The sequence below is a fragment of the Dermochelys coriacea genome, chromosome 2, assembly GCF_009764565.3.
Source record: "Dermochelys coriacea isolate rDerCor1 chromosome 2, rDerCor1.pri.v4, whole genome shotgun sequence".
In the NCBI taxonomy this organism is placed as follows: Eukaryota; Metazoa; Chordata; order Testudines; family Dermochelyidae; genus Dermochelys; species Dermochelys coriacea.
In genome coordinates, this window is record NC_050069.1 from 173,321,106 (window position 1) to 173,340,153 (window position 19,048).

The 19,048-nt window shown below is 38.4% G+C and overlaps 1 protein-coding gene across 1 annotated transcript in view; it reads right to left on the reverse strand.

Moving 5' to 3' along the window:
* Positions 1-19,048, reverse strand: part of CNTNAP2 (contactin associated protein 2) — a 1,664,903-nt gene that overhangs the window by 1,087,132 nt on the left and 558,723 nt on the right. Inside the window, exon 3 of the mRNA XM_038391157.1 lies at positions 15,579-15,772. Within this exon, the coding sequence (XP_038247085.1) occupies positions 15,579-15,772 (194 nt within the window). The remainder of the gene's footprint in view (positions 1-15,578; positions 15,773-19,048) is intronic.

Consider the following 19,048-nt stretch of genomic DNA (forward strand, 5'->3'; position numbering starts at 1 on the left):
AGTAAGGGATGAGCAAGGCAAATCACTCAGGTTCTTAGAGAACTCATGGAGGGTGGGAGAAGTCCCAGAGGACTAGAGAAGGGCAAACATAGTACCTTATCTTTAAAACGGGGAACAAAGAGGATCTGGGGACTTATAGACCTGCCAGTCTAACTTTGATCCCTGAAAAGAAACTGGAGCAAATTATTAAACAATCAATTTGTAAACACCTAGAGGATAATACGGTATAAAGAATATCCAAGATGGATTTGTCAAGATCAAATGATGCCAAATCAACATAATTATCTTTGACAGGGCTACTGGCCTAGTGGATGGGGAGAAGCAGTAGATGTGATATATCTTGATTTTAGTAAGGCTTTTGAGACAATCCCACGTGACATTCTATAAGCAAACTAGGGCAATGTGGTCTAGAAGAAATAACTATCAGATAGGTGCACAACTGTTTGAAAGACTGTACTCACCTGTTCCTCAGACGTTCTTGTCAACTGCTGGAAATGACCCACCTTGATTATCACTACAATGGCCCCCCACTCTCCTGCTGGTAATAGCTCACCTTAAGTGATCACTCTCGTTACAGTGTGTATGGTAACACCCATTGTTTCATGTTCTCTATGGATATAAATCTCCCCACTGTATTTTCCACTGAATGCATCTGATGAAGTGAGCTGTAGCTCACAGAAGCTTATGCTCAAATAAATTTGTTAGTCTCTAAGGTGCCACAAGTACTTCTTTTCTTTTTGCGAATACAGACTAACATGGCTGCTACTCTGAAACCTGTATCAAAAGTGTACTTATCAGTGGTTTGCTGTCAAACTGGGAGACTCATATTGGAAATAGGGATGGCCTCTGATAAGCTTTTAGCTTGCATGTAGGTTCTTGTATTGGTTTTATATGCTTTCTCTGTAATGCTTTTATCTTAAGAATAAAAGTGCTTTCTTAGAAGAAGCTGCCTGGTAACTTGTAACTGATGGAAATATACTGGTCATAGCCCTTGTAGTGAAAGCAATGCATAAGCAAATGGTCTTATAGGTAGACTGGCTTGCTGGGGATATTGCCAAAAAGGCAGGGTCCAATGCAGCCTTAAAACCCCTGGTCAGAAGGAAATGAGACAGGTTTCCACCTGGGAGAGGTGCCTTTGAGTGGGTGTCCTTGAGGGACCACAGAAGGGAGGTAAAGGTGCAGTTACCCTGAAACTGTGACACATGGATTATAACTCAGTAATGAACATACATATAAAGAGACATTTAAAAATAATGACCCGTCAGGACCATAACACTTTACTAGGTCAACTTGCATTTAGTATCACATGTTTCCATATTATGGCACATTATGCTGTTAAGAAATATTACTGCAGCTCACCTGGCATTGTATTGGGAGTTTCTTGCTTTGTTGGTTGGAGATGGGTTATAAACATGATTTCTTAATATAGAGTAGGAGTTTATGATGCAATTGTAATTTGACATGATGCATTTATTTTTCTATGAGCTCAGCTGTGTGACTCTTTCTCAAGATGGGAAACACCTGCTCAAAAGGATAGTCATTGGAATTATTGGAGCTACTTATGAGACAGTGGTCACCAAGGGTGTGTTAGCAAATTAAGTTGGTCCACACATTAACTAACAAAATGGTAAAAACACAATTCAGCACAATCACTCATGTTTAACATTAGGTCAGCTCATTTGACAAACCCTAAAGTGTCAGCTCATCAAGGTTAACAGGTAGACACTAGGGATAGCCATAACAAGTTTAAACAAAGAGAGAGTTTTTGGTCTATACTGAGCATTTAACATCATGTTAGACCACACATTCTCTCACAATAAGAATTACTAACATAAGAAAAGATTCCACAGTCAGGCCTGAAAGATTAATATGGAAGAATTTTACTCTCATGCTAGCCCAGTGAAGTTCTAAGAGTTTAGATAACATCAATAACTTAGGTTTCAGAGTAGCAGCCGTGTTAGTCTGTATTCGCAAAAAGAAAAGGAGTACTTGTGGCACCTTAAAGACTAACAAATTTATTAGAGCATAAGCTTTCGTGAGCTACAGCTCACTTCAAGCTGTAGCTCACGAAAGCTTATGCTTTAAAAATAAAGCTTATGCTCTAATAAATTTGTTAGTCTTTAAGGTGCCACAAGTACTCCTTTTCTTTTTATCAATAACTTATGCATATTTACATATGTGATGGGCATATTTTAGAGTTGGAAAAATAAATCAAAGTATTTTGCTGCTATCAGTCACAATTTGAACTGAGTTATATTAGTATATATCCAGAGTAACTCTCTTGACTTGAACAGAGTTACACTGGGTTTACGTTGGTGTAACAGATCAGAATCTGGCCCTATATGTTTATACAATCTGCAGGTTAATTATAATATTGAAGTCATTGGGAATTAAGCACATGCTTAAGTTAAGCACATGCTTAAGTACCTTCCTGAATAGGTATTTATATTAATTGGCAACATTCTATATTGCCCATGGTCCTATAAAGAGACCCAGGGCTATATTGTGAAACTGTGGTGGTTTATTTAAGAAATTCCTGAGTAATGAGACAATTTAAAAATAATTCAATAAATACTGCACTAATGTTCTCCTGGCCTAAGCCTGACCTGTTTAAATTTTACAGTGAGAATTTAGTGCTTGTGAAAGGCATTGGATTAAGAGGTTTGGAGGCTGAAGTTATCTATATAGCCCCAGACAGGTAACAGGCTAGCAGTAGTCTTGTTAAATCCCCGCTCAGAAGACACTTTCTGTGAAACCTATCAGAGTTAATCCACCACCCAAAGAAATGCTGTTTTTTTTAATTTATTTTAGGTATTTAGTTCCAGAAAATAAATGAGATATTGCTTCACCCAAAGTCTGGTATCACAATGCTTTATGTCTCATGTTTCTATTTGGGCCCTGATCCTGCAAACACTTATGTAGATGTATAGCTTCACCGATGTGAGCAGTCCCATGATTTAAAAATTAAGCACCAGCATATGAGAATTTGCAGGAGCGGGACCTTACATTGTGATCATCTCAAGGCCGGGGCCTTTTCTTCTCTGTTTTATATATAAATTATAAGCACACTATTGGCTCGCCACAAATAAAATAGAATACCAATCTTCACAAAGGGTCAGATTTTTAATGGTACAATATTTCACACACACAAGCCCTCATGTGTCCTGGCAAATCAATGCTTCTGGAAGCAAACTATTACTTATTTGTGTGCATTAGGATTTGCACGAGGAATGGTTCACAAAAAATTGCACATTTAAAAAGCTCCCTCTCAAAATTGCATAATCTTTCCCATCCCAGTACTATATCTGTCCTGGAGAAACCATCTTTAGGTGAGACTGCCAACAAGGGTTCTGAGTGGTACTGGTTTTTGTGATGCATGTACAAAGGTTATTAAACCCTGTTAGGTGGCAATAACCTAGTCACTGTCACTTGGGGCTGGATTTGAACTGGAGACCTGGAAGTGCAAAGCTCTGTAGTCTATTACACAGAAACACACATGGGCCTATGAGTGAAAGATTGACTGAAAGTCTGCCAATACAGAAATTAAAAATGTATATATTACTGTGGTCATTTGGGGAAATCTGTCTCTGTTTTATGAATACTGTGTGGGTTTGTAAACTCTCTGTATGTACCTTTACCAGGATGTAAACTCTATTTTTCATGTTCAGCACTATGTGTTTTCTATTCTCCATTTGTCTCCATGTTGGACTGTGTAGTATAGGGCTAACAAAAGAGGGTCATTGAGTGCCCACCTACTGAGATATTATGACTCTAGACAAAAGACTGGTCCCTAGCCAAAGCAATTGACTTAGCATGGGAGAGGTTGCGTAGCAATAAGGTCACTTGGTAGGACTCTGTCCTTGCCTGTTGAGACTGATCAGTGATACAAGTGACTGAGGGACTGGAAATTTATGAAAGGGCTGAAGCTCCTCTCTCTCTCAGGCTAGATTTAGCCATTTTAAAATGAGGGAAGATTCAGGGGTTGGAGAAGACCCTGCCTATCTGAACACAGATAGTACCCCAGGGACTCCCAAGGGAAGGGTGAACTAGAGTGAGAGGAAATGTGTGTAGGGTTTATATATCTATCCATCTGTGTACTTCTTGTGGGATTAAGCAAAGAGCAATGATGTGTTAAATGCCTATGCAAAGTGTGTCTGTGTGTTATATGTCACACCTATCACATACCCCCTGAGAGAGTTAAACTATAACCCAGAAGGCTCCCACCTTTGGTGGGACACTAGAAGATAGTGTGTTTAAGCTACAATGGGAATATGAGGAGTCAGTACAGGTTCAACAGGAGAGAGCATTAAATAGACATCTGCACTCCAAGAGCATCCCTAGGGACCCTATGATTCGGAAAGTTCCCAGGCTCTGTTCGGATTCCGGAGGCTTAGAACACCAGAGGCTGAATTCCCCTTACAGCAGTCTGGTGGGCTACTGGGAGGAAGAGCCGGACCACATCTGGCAACAATTAGTCAGTGTACCTTTGAGGTCAAATACAGTGTAAAATGTGCAAAGTTTATGAAGTGTTGTTCCAGTCCTTGATACTGTAATGTCCTATACATATATTGTTCTATCGAATATATATGTGTTTGTTCATATGCAAACTAGGGCCATGCAAATTTCCTCAGAAGCCTTTGGAGTTGCAAAATTTGAATTCCCCTGACAGAGAACCATGTGTAGAAACCTTGGCCAGTCATAATATTGCAGAAATATTTTAACACAACATAACCTGAAGTACTAAATTAAAAATACATCCCATAATTGCATATTTCCTAATTTAATGGAAAGAGGACAATTACTTAAGAGAGCAAAATTAATTACGACAAAGGTATTCGTTAACAGTGGAGGCCATTAAAATTTCTAATCATCATAACTCTATAAATCTTCAAATAATTACCTTTATCTTTCTCAAATGAAATATTTGATACAGTACGTTAGCGTGTGCCAGGGTATGTTTTATTCACCCGGTAACAGCAGCAAAATATCAATATCTCTCAACACTAAAAGATCAAGGGTGTCAGATAGCAGATTTTTTATCATATGCTGACCTTTTGCTAAAATGAAAGTCATGTGTAAATCTAATCGCACAATATATGTACATATTGTAATCTGGGAAAAGGGTTTGCTCTTCATGAGGTAGTCCTAGGGGTATGTCAAGGTTCCTTCCCCACTCTAAACTCTAGGGTACAGATGTGGGAACTGCATGAAAGACCCCTTAAGCTTATTCTTCTCAGCTTAGGTTAAAAACTTCCTCAAGGTACAAACTTTGCCTTGTCCTTGAACCCTATGCTGCCACCACCAAGCGTGTTAAACAAAGAACAGGGAAAGAGCCCACTTGAAGATGTCTTCCCCCAAAACCCCAAAATATTCCCCCCAAGCCATACACCCCCTTTCCTGGGGAAGGCTTGACAAAAATCCTCACCAATTTGTACAGGTGAACACAGACCCAAACCCTTGGATCTTAAGAACAATGAAAAATCAATGAAGTTCTTAAAAGAAGAATTTTAATTAAAGAAAAGATAAAAGAATCACCTCTGTAAAATCAGGATGGTAAATACCTTACAGGGTAATCAGATTCAAAACACAGAGAATCCCTCTAGGCAAAACCTTAACTTACAAAAAGACACAAAAACAGGAATATACATTCCATTCAGCACAGCCTATTTTACCAGCCATTAAACAAAAGGAAATCTAATGCATTTCCAGTGAGATTACTTACTAACTTTTTACAGGAGTTCTGAGCTGCATTCCTGATCTGTTCCCGGCAAAAGCATCACGCAGACAGACAGACTCTTTGTCCCGTCGTTGTCCCACCCGCCAGCTTTGAAAGTATCTTGTCTCCTCATTGGTCTTTATGGTCAGGTGCCAGCGAGGTTATCTTAGCTTCTTAACCTTTTACAGGTGAAAGGGTTTTGCCTCTGGCCAGGAGGGATTTTATAGCACTGTATACAGAAAGGTGGCAACCGTTCCCTTTATAGTTATGACAGGGTATAAAGGAGGAGGGAAAGGTGCTTTTCCCATGTACAACTGCCAGAGGCTATTTTGTTAAATATTAGCCAGTGCCAAAGTGGATATATGGAGAGAGATACAATGTGTCAGTTCTGAGTCTGCATATATATATTGGGCAACATATATATATATATATATATATATATATATATATATATAGAATGCCTAAATATGGATTTAAGAGCCTAACTTTAGGTACCTACGTTTAAAATTTTGGCAATTTTATACACATATTCCTCAGGATAAGAACCAAGTATCTGAAAGGAACTCCCAAGAAAGGAATGCCTGAACAACAATGCATTGTTATGTGCTCTGACTGAAATCTCCCTCTGCTGCCACAATGGGCTAATTAGCCCCTTTGCAGAGGGCTATGCACACTTAGCCCCTATGCACAAAGCCTATATACCACTTCACTTACACTTAATCCTATTTTGAAGATTTGGATTTTGAAGATTTGAATAAGTGATGCATAGGCTTGGCATTGGCCCTCTGCATAGAGGTGTTTCTCATCCTTTATTATATAAAGTGTGTGCTGGATTAATATCCTTTATCATTTGCTCTAGGACATCACACTAGTGTTATTTACCTGGCTCTCGTAGTTAGACAGAGGAAGACTATGCAGCAGAAACATAATGTCCCATAATCAGCATCCCATACAAAGACCAGCCCCATTCCCAGAATGTAAATGTATATCTCTTATGCAACTTAACACAATGATATATATTACTAGGCCCTTAAAATTCCACTTGTTCTATAGAGGCGAGTACCATTGAATAGTCTTATATTTATTTTAAACAGGGACTCTAAAGATTCCCCCCTTTGGGGAGGAAAAAAGTGGAATTTTATGGTTTCTAGACTGAACGACTAATTACAATACCCTGCATCAGCACACTCAGTAGTTGCTTGCATGAGATGATGAATCTTACACCTATGCATTGCATTATTAGCTAGGGTTACTGAACAACAGGACCATTTTTCTGATCTGATCTAACAGTTTGAGTCTTCCTTTTAATCTTCTTAAGCACCCATTGCAACTTTTGTTATTTTGCTCCAAAACAAAATATTGCTGTGATGAACAGGAAACACTCGAGAAGCATTTGGCTTAAATACATTTTGCCATTTAATTTAAGATGTCCCCTGGCTGTTATTTTTCTGGACATCTTTTAAATATTCACCCAATTCATTTACATAAAACCTTTTTTCCCCCTTGCACAAAAATGAGCATGCTATCTCTCTTCTTTACAACACAAAACTGTTGTTTCTCAGCACAGCTCATCTTCTTGGGGGTTTTAAAGATGCACAGGCAGCAAGTGCTTGAAGTATAAAAGTGTCCTGTCAATACACTATCTATTTTGTAAAGACATAATGGTAGTGACATATCCACATTATTGTTTGGTTTCACTAGAGCAAAAGCAATATTCCTTTCCTGTGTCCATATTCTTCTTGTCATGGGGTCTCAACCTGTAGGTTGGCAACATGCAGAAGATGCTGAGTCACAGTGACTTCAGTGGAAGTTATAGGTGCTCAGCCCTTTTCAAGATTTAGACCCAAAGGGGTAGTTCGCTATGGGAGCTGAATAGAGAACATCCTATCAAAAGTAAAAGGTCATAATGGGAAAGGGAGATTGGGGCAATAGGGACCCAAAGAAAAGAAGGGAGCAAGGTCTAGAGTAGCCCTTGTGATGTGGGGCAAAAAAAGTGCTGAGCGGGAGCTGAACTCAGACCCAGGAATGGTGGGATGATGTCAATAAGACAGGTGACACCCATCAATTTTCACCAGGATGGGGTAGAACTCCAAGCTGATTTCTACCTTGTTCCCATTAGAGATAAGGTCACCTGTGTTCAGACAGCTGTTATCCAGGGCTCAAAGGACCCAAATCACAGGTGCTTCTACTTCTCCCACACCAACTGACATCAAATGTCAAATGAAAGAGGAGCAAAGCTTCACTGTGAAGCCAACAACACATGTACCCCTGAAAAGCTGAGTTGGGGGCCTGAATATACTTGTTAATAAATATGCAAACTAGGGTAGTCTGACTGCTGAGACATATAGGACCTTTTAAATGTATTACTCAATAGTTGAAGAATGAGCATTTTGCTCTCCTTTATCATTTACCGTAAGTTTTATAAAACCCATAAGGACATTTACATAGGCTGGGATTTTCAAAGGAGCCCATGGGAGTGACACACCCAAATCCCATGAACTTTCAATAGGAAATGAGTGCTTAACTTGACCATCTCAGACATAGCAAATACTTCAAGAGGATACAGTACAAGAAGCTCTTTTTCTACCAAAGCTACCTTCACTGTTTCAGCTCAGCATTGACTATGGCTGGGTGTCAGTATGGCTGCTTTGTCTCTACAGGAGCATTCTGTCATAGAGCTGCTCAATATAGAGATTATACTATTCCAATACTAAGCAGGATCAGACTCTCCTGCAGCGCACAAGTGCAGATCAACCTGTTGCCCATATCTTCTCAGAGGTTTGGTTGCATTTTTAAGTAGTAATTTTGATATAACAAGCAGCAAAGGAGAAATGTATTTTTTTTAAATCAGGAAGAAATTGGAGAAACTAGAGTCTTCACTGAGATGAATGGTTTTGGAAAGGGAATAAAGAGTGAATTAGAAAGACCAAAATAGAAATGTTGTGTATAACTTTTGTGCTCAATTAAAACATATTATATCTTGAATGAAAACATCCCTTTTCTTTCCATCAGTGGGTGAGATTCCCAAGTCCTATGCTATATCATTAGCAGGGAGTAAACACTGGTAAAAATCTTTAGACATAATGTGTCAGATTTAGTTCTGGCATAAACAGAATCAACATCCATTTTAGGATGTAACAATCACTTAGTCCAGGGCTTTATTCACTCTAAGGGACCAAAATCTGCTTTCTCTGAATAACAATGGAGTCATACAGATGTCAGGATTGAACAGGATATGACTCTCAGCTTGTGTATCAGATGTCTTGACTCTAACTTTCCTAACAACATGTAACTCAAACTTATTTCAGAAGCTACTTCCTTGTACTCATGATCCTCAAGAATAAGAAAACGAGATAGTAGAAGACAGCTGATCAGGACTTATGCTAGCATAGTCAAATTAAAAACAACAACAATCATAATGACTAATTAAATATAAGCATCCTCCAAATGCATGGAATAAAAATAGCTAGATTGTTCCAATTTTCTCTAGGATGGGCCTGAATCTAAACATCTTCTATTCCCGCTCCACTGCACTGCAGTATATTTATAAGTTCTACACTGGAGTATAGTCACAAGTTCTGAGCATTCTCTTTTACCCCAGCACTATACAGTGTAGGACATGTTTGCATTATATTCAGCAAGATGAATATGAGCCACTTATAGCATCTATATTGGGGTTAGGGGAGAGGAACAATATCAAACACAGAAACACATCTGATACGTATTTTGCAGACCGATAGCTGGATATAGTTTATATAGATATACATCTATATTGATACCTATACATTATACTAATATGAAACGTCCCAACAGATTGACGTATGTGGGGAAACCTCATGACCTCTTAAAATTAGAAACTCAAAATACAAGATTGTAGTTAGGAAAGGTGATCAGAATTCACTCGTTGCTAGGTATTTTTATGGAAAAAAGGCACATTCACTCATCTGATTAAAATTCATGGGAATTGAAAATATCCCAAAGCCTGAGAGGGTTGGGTCAGAAAATCTATTTAACAGAAATAGGAAACTTACTCCAAATTCACCTTGAAAGCACTTTCCTCATCACAGTCTTAGTGAGAGACTTTTGATTTGTCTCTTACCTAGCAGGTAATTATAGAACTTCTTTTTCCCCTGAATAATGCATACAAAAGGGGATCATTTCAACATTTTATGTAGATTGTGGTTTGTTCTTACCGAGGTCTTTGTTGGAATTATTTCCTTTTTACTCTATCTCCCCTAACCAGCTTTTCTTTTTTATTTCCTTTTATCCCCCATATTTTGTCCCCTGGCTGTATCATTTGATATTATAATTGCTTTATATTGTTGAATATTGCTGAATTTTACATTTCAATTTTCCTTTGTCCCAATGACATAGAGGCCCATTTGTGGTTCACTCCTCTGTGTCAGCAAATTTTGTCAGACCTGACATACTCACTACACCTAACACACCATTGCTATAATCTGTATCTAACTAAAAGACATTTTGTAATATATAATTGGACAATTAATAACTCACTAACCATTAACATTCTTTCATGATGTGTATACGTGGTTTATATTAAGAGTTATGGACATATGCTGGAATCATGGCTAAGGTGTGTTTAAAGTAGGCATGTATGGGGGAATTGGTAAAAAAGTCTGCCCTAGACAAAGGAATGTGTTTGCTTCTTTGACCAGCCTGGTTGACAGGCAAAAACAATGAAGGTCAATGTACATATTAGGTAAACAAAGCTATCAAGCAGGGAATGAGGAGAAACTTTATCAGGACTATAAAGACAGGGGGTCTGAACCTCAAATGATAAGCAATTGAATCAACTGATTGTAACAATATTACTGTTTTATAAAAGTACAAGTTAAGTGTTTTGTGAAAGCCTATAAGACACTGGTGACTAATATCATTGTGAACTGTATGTATTAAACTATATAAGGAATTAAGGATACTCATTGATATTATAATTTATAGTCTGTGACCAAGCAAAGGGAGAAACAGGTTTTATCTAGGTAGGAAGGAAGACAGCGATCTACTTGTCTCCAAAGAAATTAGGCAAAGTGTGACTAAAACCAATGGAAGCCCCACTTACATAGAAATCATCAGAGGGTTTGGTAGTCCATAGGAAGGGAAGAATAGATAAAGTCATCCTGCTTCTTGAAACAAGGTAATTGGACGTTGGAAAATATAAGCCATCTTTGGCATCAATCACTAGACAGACACAAGGGGTCAGAGCTCTTGCAAGCTGAGAAAGGTGGGTCCTTCAACCAATGGGGTTGAAGTCTCTGGGAACTGAACACAGGTAAGAAACCTACTTCGGCAAAGACAAGGGAAGCCAGCACCTTGTACTTCTTTGGAAGGTCTAGACAGAGAGAAAGTGAGCCATGGCTGGAAAGAAGGAAGACTGGTGAGAAACAAAATCTTGAACAAAGCATGTATCTTGCTAGATTAAGTTTTAGGCTTTTGGATGCAATGTTTTCACTCTATTTGCTTGTAACTATTTCTAACTTTATCTCATATACTTAAATTTTATCTTCCTTTCTTAATAAATTTATTTAACTTTTTTAATGTAACCGAACACTGAGTTTAATTTAAAGTGAATGTTAACTCCAGCTGCTGAGTTTTGTCTCTTTAAAGGAGAAAACACACCTTATTATTCCTCTAAATATTGCAGGAGAGAGCTGGATGTTGCAGAGCACAGGGTTTGGGACTGTGGATGCATTGAGATCATCTACTAACATTCACCAAGTCTGGTAAAGAGAAGAGTGTGTCTGTGATCATTGCTGGCAGGCTGTTGGATACAACGTGATTGAATCAGAACTGTACCTTATACAGAACATGAAGTGCATGCTGGCTGCTGGCTGTGTCCCCACCTCCCCCCGCTGCCCCGAGGCAGGAAGCTACAAGTAGCAGAAGCATTTTGAGGGCATTCAGGGTTATAATACAAGTGGTGGCATGACCTCTGGCTGGTCTGAATAGAACCCCAAAAACCTCTGTTTTTTTCTTTATTTTCAGATTTACTGTTGTCAAAGAACATCATCATTTAGGTGTACATGAAAGGAAGTTGGGATCTTAACTAAAGGTCATATGCTGCCACTCTCGGGTGAGTAAAAACATTGGACAGTGAAAACCCAGTGGAAAGCTCTCTGGGCTTAATTATTCTTAAAGGGATTTCAAATGGAGCTGCAAGCATGTAATTGACTAGAATTTGACCCTTTGAGTTTAAACTTTCAAAGCCAGATCCTCAGCTGGTAAAAATCAATTTACATGAATAAGAATCTGGTCCGCCACCGTACAGAGTCCCTCTCTTCATGGTGCTCCCTATACTGACTCCCACTCCTTCCTGGCAGCATGGTTCCCTAAGAATCCACTTCCACTGTCTGACCCCTTGCACCTGTCCTCTACTCCTTCTAATAGTCTACAGAGTGAAGAGGGGAGATACTGCAGCAGTAAATACTGAGTGAATTTCCAATTAAAAATAAAGTCAGCATGTTGTGTGGCAGAGAGAACTCAAAATTAGCCATTTAAACTATTCAAACAGGGCTCACATGTTGGGACTTACAGTGGTTTCTGTTTATATCTGTTTTTGTTTTTTGAATCAGAGATAGGGCAGGGACAGTGTCCTCAAGAATGGATAAAAGAAAGGGTCGTCCTTTGGAAACTTCTATTACATGAAAGCGATTATAATAGCCAAAATCCCAGATTGGTTTCTAAGCCTCAATGCTAGTTGTTCTGATGTGTTCTTCCAGGGAAAAGAAAGAAAATACAGGCCATCAGTATTCCCAAGGGATTGGTTATACTATATATTGGGGAAACCAACTAGATAAATGGATATGGAGTAAAATGTTCTGTCTAGAAGGTTGAGTTGTTGAACTGCTCTTGTGGTTTCCACCTTGAGAAGGTAGGAATCCATTTTTGTTAATTAGGCATTGTGTGGTGAATAAGCCACATCTATGATTCTATGATTTTGCAGGTGATAGCCAAGGTGAACACGGAAGTTAAGAGATCCACAATCCTCCCCACAAAATCACAGAGCAGTCTTGTTTGTAACAAAGGAAGGGGAGGGGGAATCTTTCAGGCAGAGAGTCGGTATTTAATGCAAGTAAAGGACCTTCCCCAAAACCCTCAGCAACTTGGGCAAACAAACATTCAAAGCTTAAAATTAACCAGCTAAAGGTTTGAAGCTTTCCCCTTCAAGGTATGGAGAGCAGTTTTTCCTTCTTCAAGCAGCATGTCAGCCATCATTGAAACTGTTCTGTTTTATATACTCTTCAGTCAAATAGCTGCAACTGCTTTGCCCCCTTTCCTTGTGCTCCTGAGGGGAATTTCTTGGGGTTCAAATTCCGTCTTTGAAATACTCTCTTAGGTCTCAATCCTGCAAACACTGCTACTTTTAAGTGCCTTTCCATATATGAACAATCCTGTTGAGTTCAGTGAGACTACTCCCACATGGCAAGTTACATTCGTAAGTGTTTGCAAGAAGCACCTTATTCCTTAAAGAGCACATGGCAAAGTTTAGAATTCACACATGGCACTTTCTCTTCTTTCCTAACTTTTTTCCCCTTCCTTTTTAATTTTTTTCCACTTCATATTATATCTTAGGTTTTTCAATACATCAATATGGTACAAATATGACAACCTTTATGTAACATACATGAGAAATGAATTCCTTTTAAATCCTTCCTCTGACTCTGTATATTTGGTGAAGTTCATTTTTAATAAAAAATTTAAAATGACTTCAGTAAAAGAACTCTTTTATTCTGAGCTTTATCATAAAATAGCACAATATTAAATCTTCTTGTCTATAACCAGGGCCAGTACCTCTTTTGCTAGACACAATACCTATTAATTAATTTGGATTCCCAATTCTTCATTGTGCCTTCCACATATATATTTTAAAAGGAAGAAGCCTCTCCTATGGCTACCTTTAGGAAGAGAAGGATAAGCAATAGCTTTGGTTTTTTTGCAGGTAAAACACTGGGTTAAACTTTTCAGAAAAAGGAGTAAATTAATTGCTGCTCTGTCACACAGGTGAAAGGCCAAAACAAAAGTTACATTACCACCTGCAGTAACAAACCCTGCTGTACTAACATGGAATACAAACAGTCTAATGCAATACATTCTTTTTCTATTCATACAGTAGTCAGTTCGTAACTATAAGATTTTGTGTTCTCCCGCAGAGAAACTGTGAATGCCACTATTTTTCACATCCTAATTTCTAACCCTTTACATTCAATACAATAGACTCTGTTCTCACCTAAGGCTGAAACTGATCCAGGATTTCCCTAGAATGTATAGGAATCAGCTTCCAGTTCCAGGAGAAAATTAATCGACTATTCCAAAATCTAGGAATATGGCAACACTCAATTTTGTGGACCCTGTTGCTACCTCAACAATTGAAACCTGTACTACTCCTGACCTTCCACTCACAGTAGGACATGTCCATAGCTGGCATGAATCAGCATAGCTCCGTTGTCTTCAATGCAGGTTTACTAATTTACATCAGCTGGGGATCTGGCCACATGTGTCTGTCCAATGGCTTAATAAAAAAAATCTGACTTATTCTCCAAAATTCATGTGTTGGGTGAAGATATGAATAGGATCCATTTAATGCAGAGGTACAAAACCTGAATTGCTATAGTCATCTTCAGTGATTTTCCAGGTTTCAGAGTAGTAGCCGTGTTAGTCTGTATTCGCAAAAAGAAAAGGAGTACTTGTGGCACCTTAGAGACTAACAAATTTATTTGAGAATAAGCTTTCGTGAGCTATAGCTCACTTCATCGGATGAAGTGAGCTGTAATTCACTATAGCTTATGCTCAAATAAATTTGTTAGTGATTTTTATATTATCTTTATTTTTATATTATATAACCAAATATATAGCCAATATTTCCCCAGGTATTTAATACAGTAAATATACTGAAGGATGAGAAATACAAATACAAAGTAACTATAAAAATGTTATCTAAGTGTGTAAAATGTCTGGGAAAGATTTTTATTTTATGTTTTTCAGGAGGGCAAACATTGTACTTCTTCTAGAACAATAGTTCTCAACCTTTTCCATACTGTGAATTCATGATGCAACACACACAGATTTGGGAATCATCCCCCACCTATCCTTATTCCCCCTTCCATCTTGCCACAAAAAATAGAGCATTGTTGTGATCTCTCTGAGCCCTGGTTTTAGAGATCATGACCCCCCAGGTTGAGATCCCATGCCCAAAAAACCTCTTGACAATTTTAATGAAAATCAGTGCAGTGGGAGAAGAGATTCTTAGTGTGTCCATTTGTGAGTCCCACATACAAGGAATAAAGTAGAGAAAAATGGAGAGAATGGAAAAAGCAGGGAAGAAATTAGCAATATTGAACACTAGTTGTACATTATTGCTCATCGGCTTCTGAGAGTTGCTATAAGTCTATACTGATTTTCTTGATCTAGGAATGGAATTCCTAACAGTCAACAATCCTAATGCTAGGTTTCAGAGTAGCAGCCGTGTTAGTCTGTATTCGCAAAAAGAAAAGGAGTACTTGTGGCACCTTAGAGACTAACAAATTTATTAGAGCATAAGCTTTCGTGAGCTACAGCTCACTTCATCGGATGCATTTGGTGGAAAAAAAACCATTTTCCACCAAATGCATCCGATGAAGTGAGCTGTAGCTCACGAAAGCTTATGCTCTAATATATTTGTTAGTCTCTAAGGTGCCACAAGTATTCCTTTTCTTAATCCTAATGCTAGACTATTATATTTTGGATAAAATTGTATGCTCTTTTCATATATACACAATAGAGAATATATATTTTCCAAGGACGAGTCAGCCTATTCAAAGTAGTGCAGTGCATGACATATAGCTTGAGTTTTAGGCCAGTGACTTACCCAAATGTTTCCATCCTGGTGATATGGCTTCCAGTTTCTCCCTGTATCACTATAGAGCATTCGGTATTGAGTCACCCAATCGGAGCTGCTGTATCTGCCTTGCGTTGCAATAGCGCTGATTTGTTTCCTGCTCCCAAAATCCACCTGCAGCCACTGATAATGGTCACTATCTGATGGAGACCAGCCTCCAGCCCCTGTTGAGTTGAAACAAGAGAGACAATCAGACATCTTAATACAGCCTGCTTTTGAAGTGAAGACATTGAAAAGATGCTAGTTTCTGGGTATAAGCAGAGAACAACATAACACTAACACAATTAAAACATATACAAAAGAAATATTATGAGACCTAAAAAAAAGCTTGTCACCTCTTTTATATATGTCACAGGGAAACTCAATTTCTTTCAAGCTGTTTCAGATTGATACTATAACCTTTTTATGATGTAGTTATATGATGTAAAGAGATACCCTACAAATCTATTCTACAAATCTACCCTACAAATACCCTACAAAGACTATCTTTATAATTCCTTAATTAGAACTTATTAGTATGTGTCAAACTTTAATTGTTTAGGATTGACCAATTTTCCATGATGTCCTTTGTCAGAGTCAGTTGATGCAAATCAATGACAATCTGTTGATTCCTTATACCCTTTAAATGCTATTTCAAATGAAAAAGGATGGTACAAATTAATTGGGAGGGAATAATAGCATGCCTCTCTAATTTCCTTCCTTGCCAGTCCAGCATTTCACTGAAATGCACAGACCTCAAAGAATATCCATCAGCAGTAGTTAAAAAGGAAAGGTATTGCAAAAATGGCTCTGATTTTGATTTGCTGGGTGTACAGGATGTCATAGAGTACATTAACTGATGCTTGAAAAATGTATTATCACTCTTTATGGGGCTATGAATTAACTTGATAGTAATATTATTAGCAATATTCTTTTCAGTCACTAGACTGTGTTGAACTGTTCTTAATAAACAAGGACAATGGTGCATAGATAAAAGCAAGTGTCAAGGCATTAAGGCAAGTTCTTACTAAAGCACAAAATATTAGAGGGCAAAATAGCCGTTAGTTACATACAGGGTTATAAAAGACATTGAGATTGTGGTGTAATGTGCTACACTGAGAAAGTGATGGGGTTTTTGCAAAATTATATCAATAATTGTAAGTATTACATTGGAAAAAAGCAGAGAATAATTATATTTATACTCAAATGTGAGATTACTATGCAGAAAAAATCTGCAAAGATTTAAAATGACTCCAAGGATTTGTTCCAAACACATTGCCAGGATCTGGCAGTACTATGTGATAGTGCAAAAACATCTAGTTTATCAGGTGGTAACTTCTATTACATTGGTAGGACTAAATTTACACCTCAGTCCTTCTTGGCAGCCCCTAGGTTACCTTCTGATCAATCCACTGGCTTTATTAAATAAAGCAAACAAACCTCACCAGCACAACCACAAAGAACTATGGTCACATACACATATAGGCAAGATGATTTTCCATGGGAATCAAAGCCAGAACTTTCATCAGCAGTACCACAGGGCAACTACCAGAGAAAGCCTTTCGTTTGGAGAAAGGAGGCAGTTGAAAAGCCACTGAGACCAACCAATGGTGGAAGTCAAAGTCACAAAGACTTGGCCTTTTTCAGCACATGCTTCACTTTCTGTATCTAAATTGTTGAGGTGATGATTCCATCATTGCACACAAGATATGGGTGCCTGTTGATACTATATTAACTGTAGTTATCTAGTATTGGAGTGATATAGTGAACTGTGTGTACATGGCAGTGATCCTAAGAGCACCGCAGCACCAGCACCAATGTTCCCTCTAATTTTTGACAGGCTGTGTGCACAAACAAATTCTTTGGTGCAAATTGTTGTGCTTCTGTGCAAATGTTTGTGTGCATGGTGTTTCGCCATGTGCACGGGGTTTAGGATCTGCGTGCACGTGCACACACACACAGCTTAGAGGGAACATTGGCAGGCACGCTGTTGTCATAATACTGAAAAGGTGGCATGTGATATACCATCAGAAAACTAATAACTCACTGATCATTGTTTCAGAGTAGCAGCTGTGTTAGTCTGTATTCGCAAAAAAGAAAAGGAGAGCTTGTGGCACCTTAGAGACTAACAAATTTATTTGAGCATAAGCTTTAGTAAGCTACAGCTCACTTCATCGGATGCATTTGGTGGAAAATACAGTGGGGAGATTTATATACACACACAGAGAACATGAAACAATGGGTTTTATCATACACACTGTAAGGAGAGTGAGCACTTAAGATGAGCTATTACCAGCAGAAAGGAGGGGGAAAAGGAGGAAAACCTTACACCATCATAGGGCCTAATCACATCAGCCACACTATCAGAGGCTCGTTCACCTGCGCATCTACCAATGTGATATTTGCCATCATGTGCCAGCAATGCCCCTCTGCCATGTACATTGGTCAAACTGGACAGTCTCTACGTAAAAGAATAAATGGATACAAATCAGACATCAAGAATTGTAACATTCAAAAACCAGTCGGAGAACACTTCAATCTCTCCAGTCACACGATTACAGACCTGAGAGTGGCTATCCTTCAACAAAAAAACTTCAAAAACAGATTCCAACGAGAGATTGCTGAATTGGAATTAATTTGCAAACTGGATACAATTAACTTAGGCTTGAATAGAGACTGGGAGTGGATGAGTCATTACATAAAGTAAAACTATTTCCCCACGTTATTTCTCTCCCCACCCCACCCCCCACTGTTCCTCAGACGTTCTTGTTAACTGCTGGAAATGGCCCACCTTGATTATCACTACAAAAGGTTTTCCTCCTTTCCCTCCTCCTTCCTGCTGGTAATAGCTCATCTTAAGTGATCACTCTCCTTACAGTGTGTATGATAAAACCCATTGTTTCATGTTCTCTGTGTGTGTATATAAATCTCCCCACTGTATTTTCCACCGAATGCATCCGATGAAGTGAGCTGTAGCTCACGAAAGCTTATGCTCAAATAAATTTGTTAGTCTCTAAGGTGCCACAAGTACTCCTTTTCTTTTTCACTGATCATTAATATTCTTGCTTGATATATGTATGGTAAACCCATAAAGGACTTTATATGTACTGGGGATATGTTCTTAAAATGTACTTGGCAAGCAGTGTCTAAGCCATGCCTGACTAAGAATATGATTCTGCCTGCTTGAGTGTGTGTCTGATGTAAATTAAGCAAGGTGTAATCAAAGACAAAGGAAAGCAAGTGGGGAAAGATGATTGCATGCCCAGAAAGCCTTCCTTTTTCTTGAAGCAGGGTCAAAGAACTTCAGGAAGAAATAAGCAAAGCAAAAGAGCAATTTTGGCTTCTATCACATCTATCAGGTACTAAAGGGTCCAGAGCTCATGAAATCACAGAAAAATGGATCCTTCAACTAAGGGGGTTCTTTGAGTATAGGTGAAAAACCTGATTATGAAAAGACTGTA